We start from the raw sequence: 22,050 nt of genomic DNA, 5'->3' as shown, positions 1-22,050 counted from the left end.
TGAACCAGACTTGGAGGTCTGCAAAAAAAAAATCTGAGGTCTTTACTGATTTCCTCATTATGTCAAGCAAAGAGGCACTGAATTTGAAGGTCGGCCTTGAAATACATCCACAGGTACACCTCCAATTGACTCAAAATATATCAATTAGCTTATCAGAAGCTTCTAAAGCCATGACATCATTTTCTGGAATTTTCCAAGCTGTTTAAAGGCACAGTCAACTTTATGTATGTAAACTTCTGACCCACTGGAATTGAGATACAGTGAATTATAAGTTAAATAATCTGTCTGTAAACAATTGTTGGAAAAATGACTTGTGTCATGCACATAGTAGATGTCCAAACTGACTTGCCAAAAGTATAGTTTGTTAACAAGAAATTTGTGGAGTGGTTGAAAAACGAGTTTTAACGATTCCAACCTTAGTGTATGTAAACTTCCGACTTCAACTGTACACACACACCACGTTTAACTCAGCAACAAAGAAAAAAGAAACGTCCCTTTTCAGGATCCTGTCATTCAAAGATAATTTGTAAAAATCCAAATAACTTCACAGATCTTCATTGTAAAGGGTTTAAACACTGTTCCCCATGCTTGTTCAATGAACCATAAACAATTAATGAACATGCACCTGTGGAACAGTCATTAAGACACTTATAGCTTACAGACGGTAGGCAATTAAGGTCACAGTTATGAAAACTTAGGACAATAAAGAGGCCTTTCTACTAACTGAAAAACACCAAAAGAAAGATGCCCAGGGTCCTTGCTCATCTGCGCGAACGTGCCTTAGGCATGCTGCAAGGAGGCATGAGGACTGTAGATGTGGCCAGGGCAAAAAATTGCAATGTCCGTACTGTGAGACGCCTAAGACAGCGCTACAGGGAGACAGGACGGACAGTTAATCGTCCTCGCAGTGGCAGACCACGTATAACACCTGCGCAGGATCAGTACATCCGAACATCACACCTGCGGGACAGGTACAGAATTGCAACAACAACTGCCCGAGTTACACCAGGAACGCACAATTCCTCCATCAGTGCTCAGACTGTCCGCAATAGGCTGAGAGAGACTGGACTGAGGACTTGTAGGCCTGTTGTAAGGCAGGTACTCACCAGACATCACCGGCAACAACGTCGTCTATGGGCACAAACCACACAAACCGCTGGACCAGCCACGACTGGCAAAAAGTGCTCTTCACTGACGAGTCACGGTTTTGTCTCACCAGGGGTGAGGGTCGGATTCGCGTTTAGCGAATTCGGGTTTCTTGCCACTGTAGTACGTTCACCTTCAGAGAACGTACTACAGTGGCAAGAAACCCTTTGGATTTACCTCCATTTCTGCATAAATTTGTCATACAATTTGATCTGATCTTCATCTAAGCCACAAGACAAAAAAAACAGTCTGCTTAAACTAATAACACAAACAATCATACGTTTTCATGTCTTTACTGACCACCGTGTAAACATTCACAGAGCAGGGTGGGAAAAGTATGTGAACCCTTGGATTTAATAACTGGTTGACCCTCCTTTTTGCAGCAATAACCTCAAACATTTTCTGTAGTTGAGGATCAGACCTGCACAAGTCAGGAGGAATTTTTGACCATTCTATATCAGTTCGGCAATATGGGATGTACGGTATGAACCGCTCGAGGTCATGCCACCGCATCTCAATTGGGTTGAGGTCAGGACTCTGACGGGGCCACTCATAAATACGTATTTTCTTCTGTTGAAGCCATTCTGTTGTTGATTTATTTTTGTGTTTGTTGTTGTCACCTAACTTCAGTTAAGCTTCAATTGGCGGACAGATAGCCCTACATTCTCCTGCAAAATGTCTTGATAAATTTTTCTGTCGATGATAGCAAGCTGTCCAGGCCCCAAACCATGATGCTCCCGCCACCGTAATTTACAGTGGGGATGAGGTTTTGATGTTGGTGTGCTGTGCCTTTTATCTCCACACAGTGTTGTGTGTTCCTTCCAAACAACTCAACTTCGGTTTAATCTGTCCACAGAATATTTTGCCAGTAGCGCTGTGGAACATCCAGGTGCTCTTTTGCGAACCTCAGATGTGCAGTAATTATTCTTTGGACAGCAGTGGCTTCTTCCGTGGTGTCCTCCCATGAACACCCTTCTTGTTTAGTTTTTTACATATTGTAAACTCATCAACAGAAATGTTAGCATGGTCCAGAGATTTCTGTAAGTCTTTAGCTGACACTCTAGGATTCTTCTTAACCTCAGTGACCATTCTGCACTGTGCTCTTGCAGTCATCTTTACAGGACCACCACTCCAAGAGAGAGTAGCAACAGCTCTGAACTTTCTCCATTTATAGACAATTTGTCTTACCGTGGACTAATGAACATCAAGGCTTTTAGAGATACTTCTGTAACCCTTTCCAAGCTTTATGCAAGTCAACAATTCTTAATCTTAGGTCTTTTGAGATCTCTTTTGTTCAAGGCATGGTTCACATCAGGCAATGCTTCTTGTGAATAGCAAACTCACACTTTGTTTTTATAGGGCAGGGCAGCTCTAATCAACATCTCCAATCTCGTCTCATTGATTGGACTCGAGGTTAGCTGACTCCTGACTCCAATTAGCTTTTGGAGAAGTCATTAGCCTAGGGGTTCACATACTTTTTCCAAAGTATACTATGAAAGTTTAAATGATGTATTCAATATAGACAAGAAAAATACAATAATTTGTGTGTTGTTAGTTTAGGCACACTGTTTTTCAATGGTTGTGACTTAGACGAAGATCAGATCAAATTTGATGACCAATTTATGCAGAAATACAGTTAATGCCAAAGGGTTCACATACTTTTTCTTGCCACTGTACATTCCATTTGCTGTTGTCTGAGAGGGTTCTATGGGAAAGGGGGTGCTTCCAGAAAAAGCACACTCTCTCCCATGTGTGAGAATAAAGGCCTTTCAGTTCAAACAGAGGGCATCTCAGATTGGTGCAGTGTACATTCAGCATTTTCAGATGGCCTCTGAGGTTCTTTTCTCAATGTACAATGCAATAACAATGTACAATGCAATAACCGTTACACGGTAAGCTGGTATTCAATTGAAAAGCCTAGGCTAGACAATTTACACGTGGCCTACAACAGTATTGCCATGTTGATGTCTAAAGGCTGACAACTGATTTTATGACAACACATCCACACACTATGATGTTGAGAAAATTAACACTACAAAGGAATTGAATTAGCTGTAAATGTGATTTGTGAAGCCTCTTGTTTTTTCAGTTCTCTGCTAAATCACACCTTTGACTCATGTGGATTGTGCCATCCCTGTAGTTTACTCTATATGGTTTACGGTTAGACAAGAATGAAGAGGGGAGCTCTCTGTCATAGAACAAAGAACAAAGTGTCATGGTGGTGAGTACAGACAAGCCAGTCCTCCACAAGCTCAGTCTCAGTGGTGTGATTCAAATCTCAAGTCACACTCCCCACTAGGGATAAATATTTTCCATAAAATCTAACAAGTTTCAATACAGGGAATAATTCATATTTCTCCCGAGAGTCTCATGAAATACCACAAAAATCAAAGTGCCCATTTTAAGCATTTAAAAGCAAGATATGGTCACTATGCCAGGGTTTTCTTAACCTGTCTAGGATCAGCGTGGCGCTAGCGGCACACCCCCCCCCCCCCCACTGAAAAACCAGTGCCGCGAAATTCAAAAAAAATATTTTTTTAAAATATTTAACTTTCACACATTAAAGTCCAATACAGCTAATGAAAGACACAGATCTTATGAATCCAGTCAACATTTCCGATTTTTAAAATGTTTTACAGGGAAGACACAATATGTAAAGATGTACATCTATTACCTAAAAACACATTAGCATAATCCACCATCTTTTATTTGTCCACCAACACCAGTAGCCATCACCAATTCGGCTAAACTAAGATATTTATAGCCCCTAACCAACAAAAAAACTCATTAGATGACAGTCTGATAACATATTTATGGTATGGGATAGGTTTTGTTAGAAAAAAGTGCATATTTCAGGTATATGGCATAGTTTACAATTGCACCCACCATCACAAATGGACTAGAATAATTACAATGAGCAACGTGTTTACCTAACTACTAATCATCAAACATTTCGTAAAAATACACAGCATACACGAATCGAAAGACACAGATCCTGTGAATACAGACAATATTTCAGATTTTCTAAGTGTCTTACAGCGAAAACACAATAAATCGTTATATTAGCTTAGCACATAGCAATTAGCAGCCCAGCATTGATTCTAGCCAAAGTGAGCGATAAAAGTCAACATCGCCAAAAGATATTAATTTTTTCACTAACCTTCTCAGAATTCTTCCGATGACACTCCTGTAACATCACATTACAACATGCATATACAGTTTGATCGAAAATGTTTATATTTAGCCACCAAAATCATGGTTAGACAATGTGAAATGTAGACAAGCTGGTAAAGAAAACGTCCTTGCGCCACTTAGACAGTGATCTACTCTTATACATAAATACTCATAAACGTGACTAAAAAATATAGGGTGGACAGGGATTGATAGACAATTTAATTCTTAATACAATTGCGTTATTACATTTTTTAATTTATCCTTACTTTTCAATACAGTTTGCGCCAAGCGAAGCTACGTCAAAAAACATGGCGTCCTAAGCCACTAAAATGTTTCGACAGAAACACGATTTATCATAATAAAAATGTCCTACCTTGAGCTGTTCTTCCATCAGTATCTTGGGCAAAGGATCCTTTCTTGGGAGAAATCGTCTTTTGGTGGAAAGCTGTCCTCTTGCCATGTGGAAATGTCAACTGAGTTCGGGATGAACTGAAAAGCATGCCCAACTTTTCACATCGTTGCAAAAATAAATGTCCCAAAATCGCACTAAACGGATATAAATTGCTATAAAACGCTTTAAATTAACTACCTTATGATGTTTTTAACTCCTATAACGAGTGAAAAGATGACCGGAGAAATATAACAGGCTAAACTAACGCTTGGAACAGGAGAGGGTCGGTGTCTTCCACGCGCGTTACGCAGCAAGAAAAGACTTGCTAGCTAAAGGTTTTTTTCATTTGTAGGGCCTGTGAACGAGCAATCGAGCCCGTTGGAATCGTCATCACGTAAAGGCATCCAGGGGAAGACGTAAGAAGTGTCCGTATAGTCATAGCAACGACAGTGCCCTTTTAAATGACTTCAGAAAAGTGGCCAACATTTCTCAAATCTGACTCCATGTCAGGGAAATTGCTGTAGAATGGGCTCTGTTCCACTTAGAGACAAAATTTCAACTCCTATAGAAACTATAGACTGTTTTCTATCCAATAATAATAATAATATGCATATTGTACGATCAAGGATTTTGTGGGAAGCCGTTTAAAAAATTAGCCACATTAGCATAAATAGTCTAAACAGCGCCCCCATCCCCAACAGGTTAAGAGGGGTGCTGCGCCACCTTCGGCTTGGCATCTATGTAAAGATTTCACAGCAAGTGAAACTGATATTTAGTAATGAGAGTAACTTTGATCAACCAATGACATTGTGAATTGCGAAACAGGCAGTTCATAAATTCAGAGTGTTATGTTCCTCAATTAACTCAGCATCTCGACACAGAGTGCGCTCAGGACGCACCCGAGAAGGCTATAGCGTTGTCGAAATCATGCAAAGCTTGCTAGATAACCTCCAATGAATGACAGAATCTCTACTATTTGGCCAAATGGAGCTGATGATAAACCAGATAACAGATCAGCCCATGAATAACGGAGACATGGAGAGAGGAAATTGTTTTAATATCATCCTGTTTGTTGATCACACATTCTCTACTGAAGCTCTCATACCGGCAGCAAAACAGGACAGACAGAGAAGCGGAAGGAAATGTTTTAGCCGTATTTTGACATGCTTAAGGCGAGACGTGCGTTGATAATGCAACCTATGGATTACAGAATAAAGTAAGGAATTTTCATGTGAGACATGAGTCAGGATTTTGGGTTTCAAAAAAGATTGAGACGATAGGAAAATAGCCATGGCTCTATATAAAGGCTAGTACAGGAGTCAATAGACGCATAATGCACATGATTTGGCCTACATTATTGCATGCTAAATGTTCTGATCAGCTCATTTATGAGAAAACTAGAATAAAGACGATCATTAGCACTCACCTCAATTTAGCTAACCGGAGAGCCAAGACTAGGACCAAAAGGCTCCTTAACAGCTTCTAACCCCAAGCCATAAGACTGCTGAACAATTAATGAAATGGCCACCGGACTATTACATTGCCCTCACCATTCCATTTGTTTTGTACACTGCTCGCTGTTTATTATCTATGCCATCACTTCACCCCTACCTACATGTATAAATTCCCTCAACTAACCTGTACCCCCGCACACTGACTCGGTACTGGTACCCCCTGTATATAGCCTCATTATTGTTATATTATTGTGTTACTTAACTCTTTTTCTTTTTTAAGTACTGTAGTTAATTTGGTAAATATTTTCTTAACTCTTCTTGAACTGCACTGTTGGTTAATGGCTTGTAAGTAAGCATTTCACGGTAAGGTCTAAATTTTTTGTATCCACGGAGAATGAGTACCTCCTCCCAGCTGCCCACTGCACTGAGACTATGAAACACTGTCACCACTGATAAATCCACGATAATTGAGAATTTCAAGAAGCATTTCTCTACGGCTGGCCATGCTTTCCACCTGGCTACCCTAACCCCGGCCAACAGCTCTGCACCCCCGTAGCAACTGGCCCAACCCCCCCCCCCCCCCCCCCGCTTCTCCTTTACCCAAATCCAGACAGCTGACGTCCTGAAAGAGCTGCAAAATCTGGATCCCGACAAATCAGCTGGGGTACAGTCTGGACCCTCCCTTCCTAAAAGTATCTGCCACTATTGTTGCAACCCCTATTACTAGTCTGTTCAACCTTTCATATCCGCAGAGTCCTAAAGATTGGAAAGCTGCCGCAGTCATCATCCTCCTCAAAGGGGGAGACACTCTAGACCCAAACTGTTACAGACCTATATCCATCTTGCCCTGCCTTTCTAAAGTCTGTGAAAGCCAAGTTAATTAACAGAACACTGACCATTTCAAATCACACCGTACCTTCTCCACTATGGAATCTGGTTTCAGAGCTGGTCACAGGTGCACCTCGGCACGCTCAAGGTCCTAAACGATATCATAACTGCCATCGAGAAAAGACAGTACTGTGCAGCCGTCTTCATTGACCTGCCCAAGGCTTTCGACTCTGTCAGTCACCGTATTCTTATCGGCAGACTCAACAGCCTTGGTTTCTCAAATGACTGCCTCGCCTGGTTCACTAACTACTTCTCAGATAGAGTTCAATGTGTAAAATCGGTGGGCCTGTTGTCCGGACCTCTGCAGTCTCTATGTGGATGCCACAGGGTTCAATTCTCGGGCCGACTCATTTCTCTGTATATATCAATGATGTCGCTCTTGCTGGGGATGATTCTTTGATCCACCTCTACACAGACGACACCATTCTGTATACATCTGGCCCTTCTTTGGACACCTCCAAATGAGCTTCAATGCCATACAACAATCCATACGTGGCATCCAACTGCTCTTAAACGCTAGTAAACAGAAATGCATGCTCTTCAACCAATTGCTGCCCGCACCCACCCGTCCGACCAGCATCACTACTCTGGAAGGTTCTGACTTAGAATATGTGGACAACTATAAATACCTAGGTGTCTGGCTAGACTGTAAACTCTCCTTCCAGACTCACATTAAGCATCTCCAATCCAAAGTTAAATCTAGAATCAGCTTCCTATTTCGCAACAAAGCCTTCTTCAGTCATGCTGCCAAACATACCCTCGTAAAACTGACCATCCTACCGATCCTCGACTTCGGCGATGTCATTTACAAAATAGCCTCCAACACTCTACTCAACAAATTGGATGCAGTCTATTACAGTGCCATCCGTTTTGTCACCAAAGCCCCATATACTACCCAACACTGCGACCTTTATGCTCTCGCTGGCTGGTCCTCGCTACATTTGTCACCAAATTCACTGGCTCCAGGTCATCTAAGTCCTTGGTTGGTGAAGCTCCGCCTTATCTCAGCTCACTGGTCACCACAGCAACACCCAACAGTAGCACACGCTCCAGCAGGTATATTTCACTGATCATCCCCAAAGCCAACACTTCCTTTGGCCCCCTTTCCTTCCAGTTCTCTGCTGCCAATGACTGGAACGAATTGCAAAATCACTGTAGCAGGAGACTCATAGCTTCCTCACTAACTTTAAGCGTCAGCTGTCAGAGCAGCTTACCGATCGCTGCAGCTGTACACAGCCCATCTGTAAATAGCCCATCCAACCAACTGCCTACCTCATCCCCATATTTGTTTTTCTGCTCATTTGCACACCAGTATTTCTACCTGCACATATAAATCACTCCAGTGTGAATTGCTAAATTGTAATTACTTTGCCACTATTTGCCTATTTATTGCCTTACCTCCTTACTTAATTTGCACACACTGTATACCGATCTTTCTATTGTGTTATTGACTGTACGTTTGTTTATCCCATGTGTAACTCTGTGTTGTTGTTTTTGGTCGCACTGCTTTGCTTTATCTTGGCCAGGTCAGAGTTGTAAATGAGAACTTGTTCTCAACTGGCCTACCTGGTTAAATAAAGGTGAAATGTAAAAAATCTGCATACGTGACAAAAAGTTTGATTTGATATCCCCAGCCTAATTGTTACAAAATATCCAAACGGAGATTCAGTGAAAACAAAAATCTGACATTGATTGATCTAGACAAGTCCCCCACTCTTGTCTCAAAGCAGTGTGATGGCGCAGTCCCAATCAAAACGGTGCTGAAATGATCATCTAGGTGACCACATAGGACTATTGCTTTAAAATGAGTATAACGGTTGGATATGACTTTGGGAGTTTCAGTACAAACAAGAATTTGACACGCCTTCAATTGCATTAGCCTACTTTATTCCAATATTTTCATCCTTCAGTTAACTATAACTAAGGTGAGTTTTCCACTTTTTCTAGGCCCAATGACTGTTGTCTCACTCCGCAGCGCTGTTCTTAATACCAGTTTAAATAAATATAGCCTACTGTTATGTAGAAATCTTTATTTTCTTCTTTTTTTCCAGGTTCAGGCTCATTTAATTTCTGTGATCTCAGGCCAGGCCAGGCCTGGGCTCAGGCTCCAGGTCACCGGGCTTGGGTTGAACTGGGATTGAATTTTCAGTTCTGATTAGAACGCTAAACTGCATTCGGGTCTTGTGTGCAGTCCGACATTGTCAATTATGCGTGTGCATTGTGTGAAGCAAATACTCTAGTCTAAAGGCGTCCATGTAACAACCTGTTTAGATGTGCAGTATTCTTTTTTGCCAATCTGCTGCGGAGCATGTTGTGTATTTTGTGGAATTACATTAGTGCTACCTTGGTGGAAAATGTAAACTAATTTCCTGTGTCTTGTCATTTAATTTTTTTCGGGAAATATTTAGAGTTGTCCCTCTCCCGGGATCCCGGTGTTAATCTCTTCTCCCCACTACTCCTCCTAGCCAACAAACAAGCCAAGAAATCACTGAGGTTACATGGCATGAATGTCTGGCCTGGACTGTGAGACAGCAGGACAGACCAGCATGTGATTGTATTACGAAGCGCTTAACCTTAATGTCTAAAAACAGGTGTGCCTGTGAGGAGTAGTTTCCTAGTGTTATCAACTAGGCTAGGTCTAAGCTACAAAGTGGTATAATAGGGAGGGAGGTATTTTTTGTCTTTAGTCGATCAGTGATATGAAAAAGGAGGAAGAAACGTGTGTCAGCTAGCTACAGCATTACTAGCTAACACCCAGCATAGCAACAGATGACTGCATGCCTGGATCAGCAGTTAAGTGGATCATGATGAAAGGGGATCTTCAGCACCCACTGCGTCCCAAATTGCACCCTATTCTCTAAATATTCCACTACTTTAGACCATAGGTTTCTGGTCAAAGTAGTGCAACATTTAGCAAATATGGGACATACCAGAGAGCTAGGGTTGAGGAGGGTTCCTGCATAGTGAGAGTGCAGCTATGTTTACTTCCAAGGCTCAGATGGAAACAGTGGGGGTTATAGAAACATTTCAGCAAGGATTTCATCTAGCACCTATGATGAAAATTCCTTGGTGTGCTTACATTACATGAAAAGTAAACAAGCTAAAAAAAGGCGAATGGAAAATCAATGTCCTTGGCTGGCCCAACTGACACTGACTTATTTATCACTGTACACAAATAATTGGATGGCTGTACAGTAGAGGTAACAGTTGCAGTTCTATCTCTCAGCCAATTACTTAAATTACAGGAGTTTGTCATCCAGGAAACCCTCATTTGAATAATTTAAAAGACCTCACATGGAAATTGACTTTGGTGGACTAGAAACATTATCTTCAACTAGATATGCTGTCTCGAAAGTGTAAAACGATTAGCAAATAAAACATTTCAGTTCCACCATTGTGTGACTAACGTTAACGTTACTATGACAGTAAAACGTAACTAACGTACAGCAACTGAAATGTGTTTAACGGGGGTTGTTTCTAGTCATTATAAATGAGGCGTGAGTTTGTTAGCTGTCCACATTATAACTAACTTTCTGTTAAAGTTCATTGGAAGGCTACAGGATTCAGTAAACATTTTGCATGAAGTTCAACTAGCAATGATTTATGAATTCATAGCTAAACGTTGTGCATATATTCGATGAACAGCTTATGAAAGTTGCTAACGTTAGTTAGATTGCTAGCTTAGCTTGTTGTAATACCCAAACAACTACCTATTTAGCGACATAAAAAGCCTAACTGAAATAGTGCCCCCTATATATATCAACATACCAAACACATGATTAGCTCCAGGCTATTTCCAAACACTTTAACGTTAGCTAGCTAGCTAGTTAGCCAAAGCAACAGCTCCTTGCTCATAAAAAAAGTCTGAACCGCGCTTACCGTGCCTAGTCGCGTTTTCAATCCTGAGAGATAAACATCAACTGTCCATTGACCAAAGTACAACTGCACAGACTTGCGCAATTGAATTTAAACAAGTTCAATAGCCTAGTTTCGGATTTATTTTTAGGCCGAGTCTGCTAGTTAGCTAGCTGATTCCACCAGGCAACAGCTCCACGTCCAACCAACCCATCGAGCAGACTACGTGTACACAAATCGACAGCCAGCTCGTGCCAACAAAAGGGCAGCTCCAATGTTTACATCCACGGTACAGAGCATGCGTCACGTCAGTCGACCTCAAAAACCCAACTACCGAAAAATAGTACACTACTACTGCCATCTACTGTTTATTTTATTACCATACACTTAGCTATAGTAGTTTAAATAACAAACCTTCAAGTTCCTTGATCAACTCGTTGACCTCTTTATAAACTCCATCGCCTATAGCTAGGTTTTTGTCAACAGACTTTTGAAAAATGTATCAAGTTCATGTCTATTATTTCTTGTCAGCACACAACAAAATACACTATCAGAGATCATAAACTGGGTGGTTCAGCCCTGAATGCTGATTGGCTGACAGCTGTGGTATATGAGACCATATACCACGGGTATGACAAAACATTAATTTTTTCTGCTCTAATTACGTTGGTAACCAGTTTATAATAGCAATAAGGCACCTCGGGGGGTTGTGATATATGGCCAATATAAGGGCTAAGGGCTGTATTGGCCACATACTACACCTCCTCGTGCCTGATTGCTTAAATATAGACCCATTTGATAATTCTGTTTGATACTTTTCATATCATTAAAAAGAATCTAAACAATATCATATATACAATATAAATCAAATCAAATTTGCGCCGAATACAACAGGTGTAGACCTTAAAGTAAAATGCTTACTTACAAGCCCTTAACCAACAATGCAGTTTTAAGAAAATACCTAAAAAATATATTTCAAAAGTAAGAGATAATAATAACAAATAGTTCAAGAGCAGCAGTAAATAATAAATAACAATGACAATATCGGGGCGATATACACGGGGTACCGGTACAGAGTCATGTGCTGGGGCACCGGTGTCTAGGTAATTGAGGTAATATGTACATGGTGGTAGAGTTATTAAAGTGACTATGCATAGATACAGGTCCTGGATGGCAGGAAGCTTGGCCCCGGTGATGTACTGGGCCGTACGCACTACCCTCTGTAGTGCCTTGCGGTCGGACACCGAGCAGTTGCCATACCAGGCAGTGATGCAACCCGGCAGGATGCTCTCGATGGTGCAGCTGTAAAACCTTTTGAGGATCTGAAGACCCATGCCAAATCTTTTCAGTCTCCTGAGGGGGAATAGGTTTTGTCGTGCCCTCTTCACGACTGTGTTGGTGTGGTTGGTGATGTTAGTTTGTTGGTGATGTGGACACCAAGGAACTTGAAGCTCTCAACCTGCTCCACTACAGCCCCGTCTATGAGGTTGGGGGCGTGCTCGGTCCTCCTTTTCCTGTAGTCCACATTCATCTCCTTTGTCTTGATCACATTGAGGGAGAGGTTGTTGTCCATGCACCACATGGTCAGGTCTCTGACCTCCTCCCTATAGGCTGTCTCATCGTTGTCGGTGATCAGGCCTACCACTGTTGTGTCATCAGCAAATTTCAGTCATGATAACAGGGAGTCATGAGTGAACAGGGAGTACAGGAGGGGGCTGAGCACGCACTCCTGAGATGCCTCTGTGTTGAGGATCAGCGTGGCGAAAGTGTTGTTACCTACCCTTACCACCTGGGGGGCGGCCCGTCATGAAGTCCAGGAACAAGTTGCAGAGGGAGGTGTTTAGTCCCATGGTCCTTAGTTTAGTGATGAGCTTTGAGGGCACTATGGTGTTGAACGCTGAGCTGTAGTCAATGAATAGCATTCTCACATAGGTGTTCCCTTTGTTGAGGTGTAAAAGGGCAGTGTGGAGTGCGATAGAGATCGCATCATCTATGGGTCTGTTGGTTCGGTATGTAAATTGGAGTGGGTCTAGGCTTTCTGGCGTAATGGTGTTAATGTGAGCCATGACCAGCCTTTCAAAGCATGTCATGGCTACAGACATGAGTGCTACGGGTCGGTAATCATTTAGGCAGGTTACATTAGTGTTCCTGGGCACAGGGGGGACTATGGTGGTCTGCTTGAAGCATGTTGGTTGTATTTCAGCCTCAGACAGGGAGAGGATGAAAATGTCAGTGAAAGGGCCTCCCGAGTGCTGCAGTGGTCTAAGGCACAGCATCGCAGAGCTAGCTGTGCCACTAGAGATTCTGGGTTCGAGTCCAGGCTCTGTCACAGCCGGCTGTGACCGGGAGACCCATGGGGCGGCGCACAATTGGCGCCGCCCCCATGGATGTCCTTGTCCCGTGGCGCACTAGCGAATCCTGTGGCGGGCCCGGGCTAGGTGCACACTGATACGATCGCCAGGTGTACAGTGTTTCCTCTGACACATTGGTGCAGCTGGCTTCTGGGTTAAGTGTGCATTGTGTCATGAAGCAGTGCGGCTTGGTTCGGTTTCAGAGGACACACAGCTCTCAACCTTCGCCTCTCCCGAGTCCATATGGGAGTTGCGGAGATGAGACAAGACTGTAACTACCAATTGGATACGACAAAATTGAGGAGAAAAAGGGCAAAAAAAATAAATAATACAAAATAATAAAATAATAAATAAAATGTCAGTGAAGACACCTGCCAGTTGGTCAGCGCATGCTCAGAGTACATGTCCGGGTAATCCGTCTGGCCCTGCGGCCTTGTGAATGTTGACCTGTTTGAAGGTCTTACTCACATCGGCTGCGGAGAGCGTGATCACACAGTCGTCCGTGAACAGCTGGTGCTCTCATGCATGTTTCGGTGTTACTTGCCTCAAAGCGAGCATAGAAGTTATTTAGCTCATCTGGTAGGCTCGTGTCACTGGGCAGCTCTCGGCTGTGCTTCCCTTTGTAGTCTGTAATAGTTTGCAAGCCCTGCCACATCCAACGATCATCGGAGCCAGTGTAGTATGATTCGATCTTAGTCCTGTATTGACACTTTGCCTGTTTGATGGTTCGTCGGAGGGCATAGTGTGATTTCTTATAAACTTCCGGGTTAGAGTCCCGCTCCTTGAAAGCGGCAGCTCTACCCTTTAGCTCAGTGCGAATGTTGCCTGTAATCCATGGCTTCTGATTGGGGTATGTACGTACAATCACTGTGGGGACGACTTCCTTGATGCACTTATTAATAAAGCCAGTGACTGATGTGGTGTACTCCGCAATGCCATCGGAAGAACCCCAAACATATTCCAGTCTGTGCTAGCAAAGTAGTCCTGTAGTTTAGCATCTGCTTCATCTATCAACTTTTTTATAGACCGAGTCACTGGTGCTTGCTGCTTTAATTTTTGCTTGTAAGCAGGAATCAGGAGGATAGAATTATGGTCAGATTTGCCAAATGGAGGGCGAGGGAGAGCTTTGTACGCTTTGTATCTCTGTGTGTGGAGTAAAGGTGGTCTATAATTTTTTTCCCTCTGGTTGCACATTTAACATGCTGACAGAAATGAGGTAAAACTGATTTAAGTTTCCCTGCATTAAAGTCCCCGGCCACTAGGAGCACCGCCTCTGCATGAGCGTTTTCCTGTTTGCTTATGCTGGTATACAGCCCATTGAGCGAGGTTTTAGTGCCAGCATCAGTCTGTGGTGGTATGTAGACAGCTATGAAAAATACAGATGAAAACTCTCTAGGTAGATAGTGTGGTCTACAGCTAATCATGAGATACTCTACCTCAGGTGAGCAAAACCTTGAGACTTCCTTAGATATCGTGCACCAGCTGTTGTTCACATATATGCATAGGCCCCAGCCCCATGTCTTACCAGAGGTTGCTGTTCTATCCTGCCAATGGAATGTATAACCCGTCAGCTGTATGTTCTTAAATGTCATTGTTCATCCAACATATAAACCAGCGTTAATATAATAACACCTTGTGATGTTTATTTTTGCTCTGTAAAAGAATATGTTCCTATTAGCTGTAGTCTACTAAAGTCAAGAGTAACTGCAAAGAACTGGAAGCCAATCACTACAGCACAAACTCACCTGTGGCTCATTGTTGCCTCTGACAGTAGTATCAATTCCACAGGAAGTTCTGGAATGTTACTGTCTAGAGTGGATTACAGCAAACATGCCACACTCAGAGGGGGTGAAAGAGTAATCTCGGTTAACCCAGAAGTAAAATCGATGCAGAATCTGCCCACGGGAGATTAGTGACTATTCAATGTCAGACAGAAGATGTTGAAATAAAGGTTCACTATCAGCTGTCCAGCTCAGACTAAAATAAGCACTTTTGCCTTTTTTTAAACAGGTGAGAATGAGGTTAATGGCAGAGCCGACTATCGTGATCCACATAAGAACAAAAGGTCATCAAAAAAACTTTTCTGGTTTAACATGGAAATTCCAGTGCTTACAAACATATCATATTTCTTATATCAGCCACACCCTCGTCTGTCCTAAAAAAAAGACTGACTTAAGTGTTATGAGAATTTCGTTATCAATGTTCATAAACTTCAATTAATCTACTCAGTCCGTAACCCAAAGTTTGTAAGGTTCTGGTTTAAATGAAACAGACAGATTTCCCAGCTTAAAATAGTCAAAACGTTTATTCACCAGAGCACTCCGAAGTCCATTATACAAAAACATCCATTTTATACCTTGCTCCTTACTTACGCACATACTTTCACACAAACAGTAGATATCCTACGCACATACATACACACGAGCAGTAGGTGAGTTGTATCCTTCTCCAGAGTTCTCACCCCTGTGTATCACTACCCAGCCGACAGTTCCATTCCCCCGAGTATAGAGAAACCTTGAGAAGTACTCCCTGTCCTATCATAAGTTTCTCAGAGTTCTAGCCAGGTCGAGTCAAACACAGTTTAATTGTTTTTCGGTATTTTCTTAGGCACACACATACAAGTTCAAATCTTAAGCTACGCCTTGCTCAGACAGTCGGTGTTTTTCCACTACACAGATACATTGTTTAATCTGCAACATGTTTCATAATTTTCTGCAAGCCTAACAGTTTCTCCCCTCCATGGGTGGAGACAGAATGTCCTGTAGGGAACACAGTTGTACAACTCGTCTGTCGATAGATCCTCTGATCATTTGTTTCCCACTTGCACCCTGCTTACATACTAAAAAGGAACAAAAGGTCCTTGTTCTAATTCGGACTAAAACTACACACATCATCAGATAAGAGTTTTATGATTCTAATAAATTTCATATGGTCTCAGGGTGGAATATTTATAGTCATTATCTTAACATTACCTTAAACATATAAATCATATGAATTTCTATCATATCAGTAAGACTCTTGCTTACACCATACTGTCTACTATGGAATGAAAATCAGACATAATTACAGAGAAACCCTCCCTTTGATGTCCCATGTGTCTTCTGTACAACATCATTTGGGTCTGTTGTTTTAATTATTAACATGTTCCTATAGCAATGTTTATTTTTATTCAGTAGATGTTCAGCATGCCACAGTCACAGTGTGATGTAATTTGTGTTGTAGGACACTTTGCAAATGCCTTCAATAAAAGTACTTTGAGGGTTTATTACAAACCCACAAAGGAAAATCCCTCAGTGATGCACATTTTTTATCATGTACTGTTGTTGGAGACATGTCCCGGTATTGTCATTGTCCACCCTATACAGTAGAGGGCAGTGTAGCATTTGTCTTACTCTAAAGCTACATCCTGCTACACGCTATTTACGCAACATGCGCAATGCAAACTTCCTTTTTCTAATGCAGCGGAGTCAAATCCCCTGTCTTTGACTCCAGGCTCCTGGTTAAGGAGACAGAAAAGACTGAAAATGGTTAGTAAAACGCCAAAATATGTTCATGCATACATATATAAGACATCAGATATGTGTTGTGTGCAATCACATGTTTTAGATGTTTTTAAAAGCCAACGATGAAGATGGATTCCGTCCAGCTACCTCTCACGGGGGTCTATCAAACGTGGCCTAATGGCCGCCTGAATCAATTCATGCTTCCTGTAGCTCTAGGGATCTTCCTAGCGATTTGTTACTTTGTCTGTAATCAAGTCCGGTGATGTGAATCGCTAATAAACATGTTTATAGTGTTGCCAAAGTCAGGATCGAAATTAAAACTAGCCCGAGGCTAGTACTTTTCACACCGGCTGGCTAGTAGAAAATGTGGTCAACTAGTTCGACAGTTGGTGAAATTGTCTTTTCACATATCGCATGGCACAGATTTTGGACCGGGATAGGAAAATGTGGTCAGTGCCCAAAATCCATCCCTGTGCTGTACACCGCAAAGTAGTGCTAACTAACTGCTAGCTAGCCCATCAGCGAAGATGGGCACAGGACTTGGTGTAACAATGTCTGACAGTTTGGCCACATAAAATACACTTTCAGTGCAGCATGTGTAACATTAGGTCTACTTTGTGTGTTGACAATTAGCTAGGTAGGTTTACCGACATGCTAATTACGTTACTGTCTTATAGGGTTTTGTGAAAGTGGTGAAAAATAAGTCCTACTTCAAGAGGTACCAGGTCAAATTCAGGAGGAGGCGAGGTAAGGGATTTCTAAATTGTAAAAATTATTTGTTTTTGGAGTTGCAAGTATGCAAATGACATGACTGTCCTGATATTTCCTTTCACACTAAAGACCCTATTCATTTCATTGATCAACCTCCATCTCACTGACTTTGGTATCCTTGTTCTGCATAGAGGGAAAGACTGACTACTTTGCCCGTAAGCGCCTGGTCATCCAAGATAAGAACAAGTACAACACACCCAAATACAGGATGATTGTCCGCTTCTCCAACCGGGATATCGTCTGCCAGGTAAAATGGGGAAAATGCTGGAATTACCAGAATGGACCATTTATTTAGCAGAAACTTATCTAAAGCAGCTTACGATTGACAGTAACACATTCATCAGTAACACACAATTGACAGTTACACATGTGGCCCATGTTATAGTCAAACCCACAACTCTGTTGCCACCTGAGCACCATGGTCTAGTCCAGTTTAATCTACTGAGAGAAGTGTGGAACTGCATTCTCAGCTCAATTCAACTAGATTGACCCCATCATTCTCACATGTCACATGACGCTTTGAGATAATCTGAGATGTCCCACGACACTCGCGCTTATGCTTTAAATGTTGTAGACTATATTGTCATTATTTCTCGTGTTATGTGATTTGCACCAGATTGCCTATGCCAAGATAGAGGGGGACATGATCGTGTGCGCTGCCTACTCCCACGAGCTGCCCAAGTACGGGATCGCTGTGGGTCTGACTAACTACGCAGCAGCCTACTGCACTGGTCTGCTGCTGGCCCGCAGGGTAAGATCAGCTCTCATACACAACCTGCTCTGACCTGATGGCTCCCTCCATAGTTTTGTTCAATTTGCAGCACTATTAGTTAATGCGTATTCTATGTTTCTACCCTGTTAATGAAAGCTGTCTTTTATCAACATTGCTCGTGCCATTTCCTTTCCTCAAACCTTGTTTAATCTTTTACACCTTGAACTAATTTCTAAGATATTGACAACTCTGGATCGCGCTCTGGATTGTTTGTTATAGAGATGCCATGATTCCCTGTATTACATGAGAAGTATGTCTGTTCTGTATTTGAATGGCCAAACAATCCTATTGAACCATGCTTTTCTTTTTGCTCATTGTGAGGAATTGGCAGTTACATGCAAAAGGCTCTACCAACCTGTCAGTTTGACTTGATCCACTTGTTTAGCAACTGACTGTAATATAATATGCCATTTAGCAGACACTTTTATCCAAAGCAACTTAGTCATGCGTGCATACATTTTCTACATTTGGGTGACCCTGGGAATGGAACCCACAATCTTGGCATTGCAAGCACGATGCTCTACTAACTGAGTCATACAGGACCTCTGCTTTAGCCACCTATGGTGTTTCTTTCTTGCTGAGCGAGAACACCCTACCAATGTTGTCAGCTTTGCTTAATATTACAACAGATTTCTCTAATCCTGTTTTTGTCTTCCCCTCCAGCTGCTGAACAAGTTCGGCCTGGACAAGGTGTACGAGGGACAGGTGGAGGTCACTGGAGATGAGTTCAACGTGGAGAGCATCGACAGTCAGCCAGGTGCGTTCACCTGCTACCTGGATGCAGGGCTCGCCAGGACCAGCACTGGCAACAAGGTTTTCGGAGCTCTGAAGGGAGCTGTGGATGGAGGCCTGTCCATCCCCCACAGGTAATTACACTTTCCCTGGCTTAAGAACAAGTTTTTGTAGCCAGGGGCTGTATGTATCAAGTGTCTTGGCGTAATAGTGCTGATTTAGGATCAGCTCCCCGTGTCCACAATCTGATTCATTGTCATCGAAAAGGAAAAACTAATCCTAGATCAGCATTCCTACTCTTGAGGCACATGATGCATACATCCCCAGGTCAAGATTTGTTTGTATATGTCCCACAGATCTGGGACTAAGCTAGTACTTCTGATGTTGCCAGGATCTATGTGTTGCTTGATGATGATACACTTGAGGCTGAGCAAATTGTAGTTGGTCCTTCATTTGCCCAGGTTGATGTAACATGTCCTGTTTCAAGACGGGGCTGAGAGCAATGTGAATCAGTAGTTAAGCAGCCAAATGTTCTGTTCTTGGTGTTCTGCAATCAATCATTTCAAATGGCCTTAGTGAAACTATTGGTCTTAGTGCACTGCCTATAATCCTAAGTCAATATGACTGGGTCAGTAGTGCCTTTCAGGTTGACATTGTCTTGTCCCCTCCCTTTCCCCCCCAGCACTAAGCGCTTCCCTGGATATGATGCGGAGAGCAAAGAGTTCAATGCAGAGGTCCACCGCAAGCACATCATGGGCCTCAATGTGTCCGAGTACATGAGCTATCTGATGGAGGAGGATGAGGACGCATACAAGAAGCAGTTCTCTCGCTTCATCAAGAATGGCGTTGCCCCTGACACGGAAAGTTCAAAGTTCACCCTGAACCCATTGTGATGTATCGGGAGGTGCCTGCCAATACATGTCTTATTAGTTAAATTAGACCACAGCTGGATGGTTACCTGTTTATCTGCACTTTTAGCCACTTGGGATTGTATCACACACCCAGTTCTACCCAGTTTTCACTGAACCAAACTAAACCTGAGCTAGCATGGGTAGCTACTACTGCTCTGTTACATTCTTAGGCCTCATGCCTGTAAGCATACTGGGGATCATATCAGCTTATGATGCAAATAAATTCTGAAGGGAAGGTTGTGTTGAATCCCAAACCAGTCCCTTCCCCTTGGCCCTGCATTTGTGTTCACGGAGCCCTATTTAAATGTGGAACATGAATTGCGTAATTCAAGTCACCCGTGTGTCCTGAAGTTAATGGTTTCATTTAATTCCCTCGTCACTTAGGAAGTCGCCCTTGGAGGTGTCAGCAACACGTGACACCAGAGTGTCCTCAAAACGTTTTGGTAGGGGTGAGGGCCTGGTTTGGGATTCTGCTTTAACTTACTGTCCATTGCTTCAATCTATTCAATGCGCTCTGATCCACAGGAGGGGATGGGGGTTGATTTGGAATTTTCCGATAAGTCTATGTAGTAACTGCTGCTTGATGATGATAGACGTGAGGCTGAGCAAATTGTAGTTGGTCCTTCATTTTCCTAAATTGATGTAATCAACGTTTCAAGACGGGGCTGAGAGCAGCACAGTTAATACATTTGTGTCATATGTACTAGTCTTAAAATACAACTGACAAATGTGACATCCAACTCATTCCTATCAACTGGATGTGTAAGTGTGTAGAGTATAAACTATATACGTACTGAATCAAGTCTGCATCCAGCAGGAGCCTCTGTACCGTTGTGTTAACATGCATTTGGTCTGTGGAATTGACTTTTATTTACCCACTACATGGTACTAATGTTTGCCACACTTGACTCGCAGGTTGAGGAGATGTACAAAAAGGCCCATGCTGGCATTCGTAACAACCCAGTCCACGAAAAGAAGCCCAAGAAAGAAGTCAAGAAGAAGAGGCAAGTTGATGAGCAATTTTGGCTATTTTCTATTGGAATGCAGTACTTACTACTGCATTGTTGGTTTTCATGCTGTTATGACTAAAACCTGATGGTAAACTTGACTAGATTATCATGGTCCGAGTTGGGGTCAATTCCATTTCCGTCTACCTCTTTGTATTTTAACACATTTCAGTTTACTTAATGAATTGTTCCCAACCCTGCCCTTGGCATTGTAGTCATGTTCCCTGACATTGTTAAAATTCATCGTAATGTAATAATTCTGACATGTTTGTCTCTCCCAGGTGGAACCGTGCCAAGCTCTCTCTGGCCCAGAGGAAAGACCGCGTTGCTCAGAAGAAGGCCAGCTTCCTCAGGGCTCAGGAACAGGAGGCTGCCGACAGCTAAACTCTGGTCCTAATGATGTAGGGACAATTCTTTGTTCTAATAAATCTACAGAAAAAGAATATAGCCTCTGTCTGTTATTGGTTTACCCCTCTATTATAGAAGCTACTGTTTAAAGTGTTACCCATACTGTGTAAGTGGTTGAGATTGTGTAGAGTTGGACATGGAACTGATTTACTTACTCTCATCTGAAGTGTTGGCTAGTCTCTTGATTCAAACCATCCACCAGGGATATTCAAATATGGACCTTCAATCCAGTTCCACTGCTGATTTTCATTCATTCTCTTTAAATCGGGAACTTATTTAGACCTGGGACACCAGGTGGGGGCAATTTACTCTGGTAGAACAAAAAGCAGCAGTATGCCGACCTAGCTCGATTTGAATACACCCGCTATAGACAGTGTTCAATGCCGATTTTAAATGTTGACAATGGAATAAAATTGGCTTTGTTTGCTAGAAATGTACAATGAGTCTAAACATTACACAAATGAAGGGGGAAATTACCCCTTCCCCCTCAATTTGTAGAGCATTTTTACCCGACGGTTTGATTGTCCCTCTATATACTGAAAAATATAAACAACGTTCAACAATTTCACTGAAGTATACATAAGAATCTGTCAATTGAAATGAATTCATTAGTCACTAATTTGGCTTTCACATGACTGAGCAGGGGTGCAGTCATAGGTTAAAAACAAAAGGTCCACCGACTAGGGA

The 22,050-nt window shown here is 42.3% G+C and overlaps 2 protein-coding genes and 1 non-coding gene across 3 annotated transcripts in view; 2 read left to right on the top strand and 1 right to left on the bottom strand.

The window, feature by feature from the left end:
* The window catches only part of LOC129869582 (ecotropic viral integration site 5 protein homolog), a 67,530-nt gene extending 56,514 nt beyond the window's left edge, over positions 1-11,016 (bottom strand). Inside the window, exon 1 of the mRNA XM_055944102.1 lies at positions 10,933-11,016. The gene's annotated coding sequence lies outside the window, so the exon portion shown is untranslated. The remainder of the gene's footprint in view (positions 1-10,932) is intronic.
* Positions 11,017-16,444: 5,428 nt separating this feature from the next.
* Positions 16,445-21,398, top strand: LOC129811145 (60S ribosomal protein L5-like). Its single transcript, XM_055862352.1, has 9 exons — positions 16,445-16,460; positions 16,659-16,786; positions 17,440-17,509; positions 17,665-17,780; positions 18,150-18,284; positions 18,969-19,171; positions 19,720-19,898; positions 20,865-20,952; positions 21,237-21,398. Exons 1-9 carry the CDS (start codon positions 16,445-16,447, stop codon positions 21,337-21,339), a joined length of 1,038 nt encoding a protein of 345 aa, XP_055718327.1. The 3' UTR covers positions 21,340-21,398.
* LOC129811173 (small nucleolar RNA SNORD21) lies at positions 20,527-20,624 on the top strand. The gene has a single exon (XR_008752850.1). It is a non-coding gene; the product is annotated as a small nucleolar RNA SNORD21 (small nucleolar RNA).
* Positions 21,399-22,050: the final 652 nt, after the last annotated feature.

Source organism: Salvelinus fontinalis, chromosome 14, assembly GCF_029448725.1.
Source record: "Salvelinus fontinalis isolate EN_2023a chromosome 14, ASM2944872v1, whole genome shotgun sequence".
NCBI lineage: Eukaryota > Metazoa > Chordata > Actinopteri > Salmoniformes > Salmonidae > Salvelinus > Salvelinus fontinalis.
Note: the sequence above shows the minus strand (reverse complement) of the source record. Positions and strands in the feature narration are given on the sequence as shown.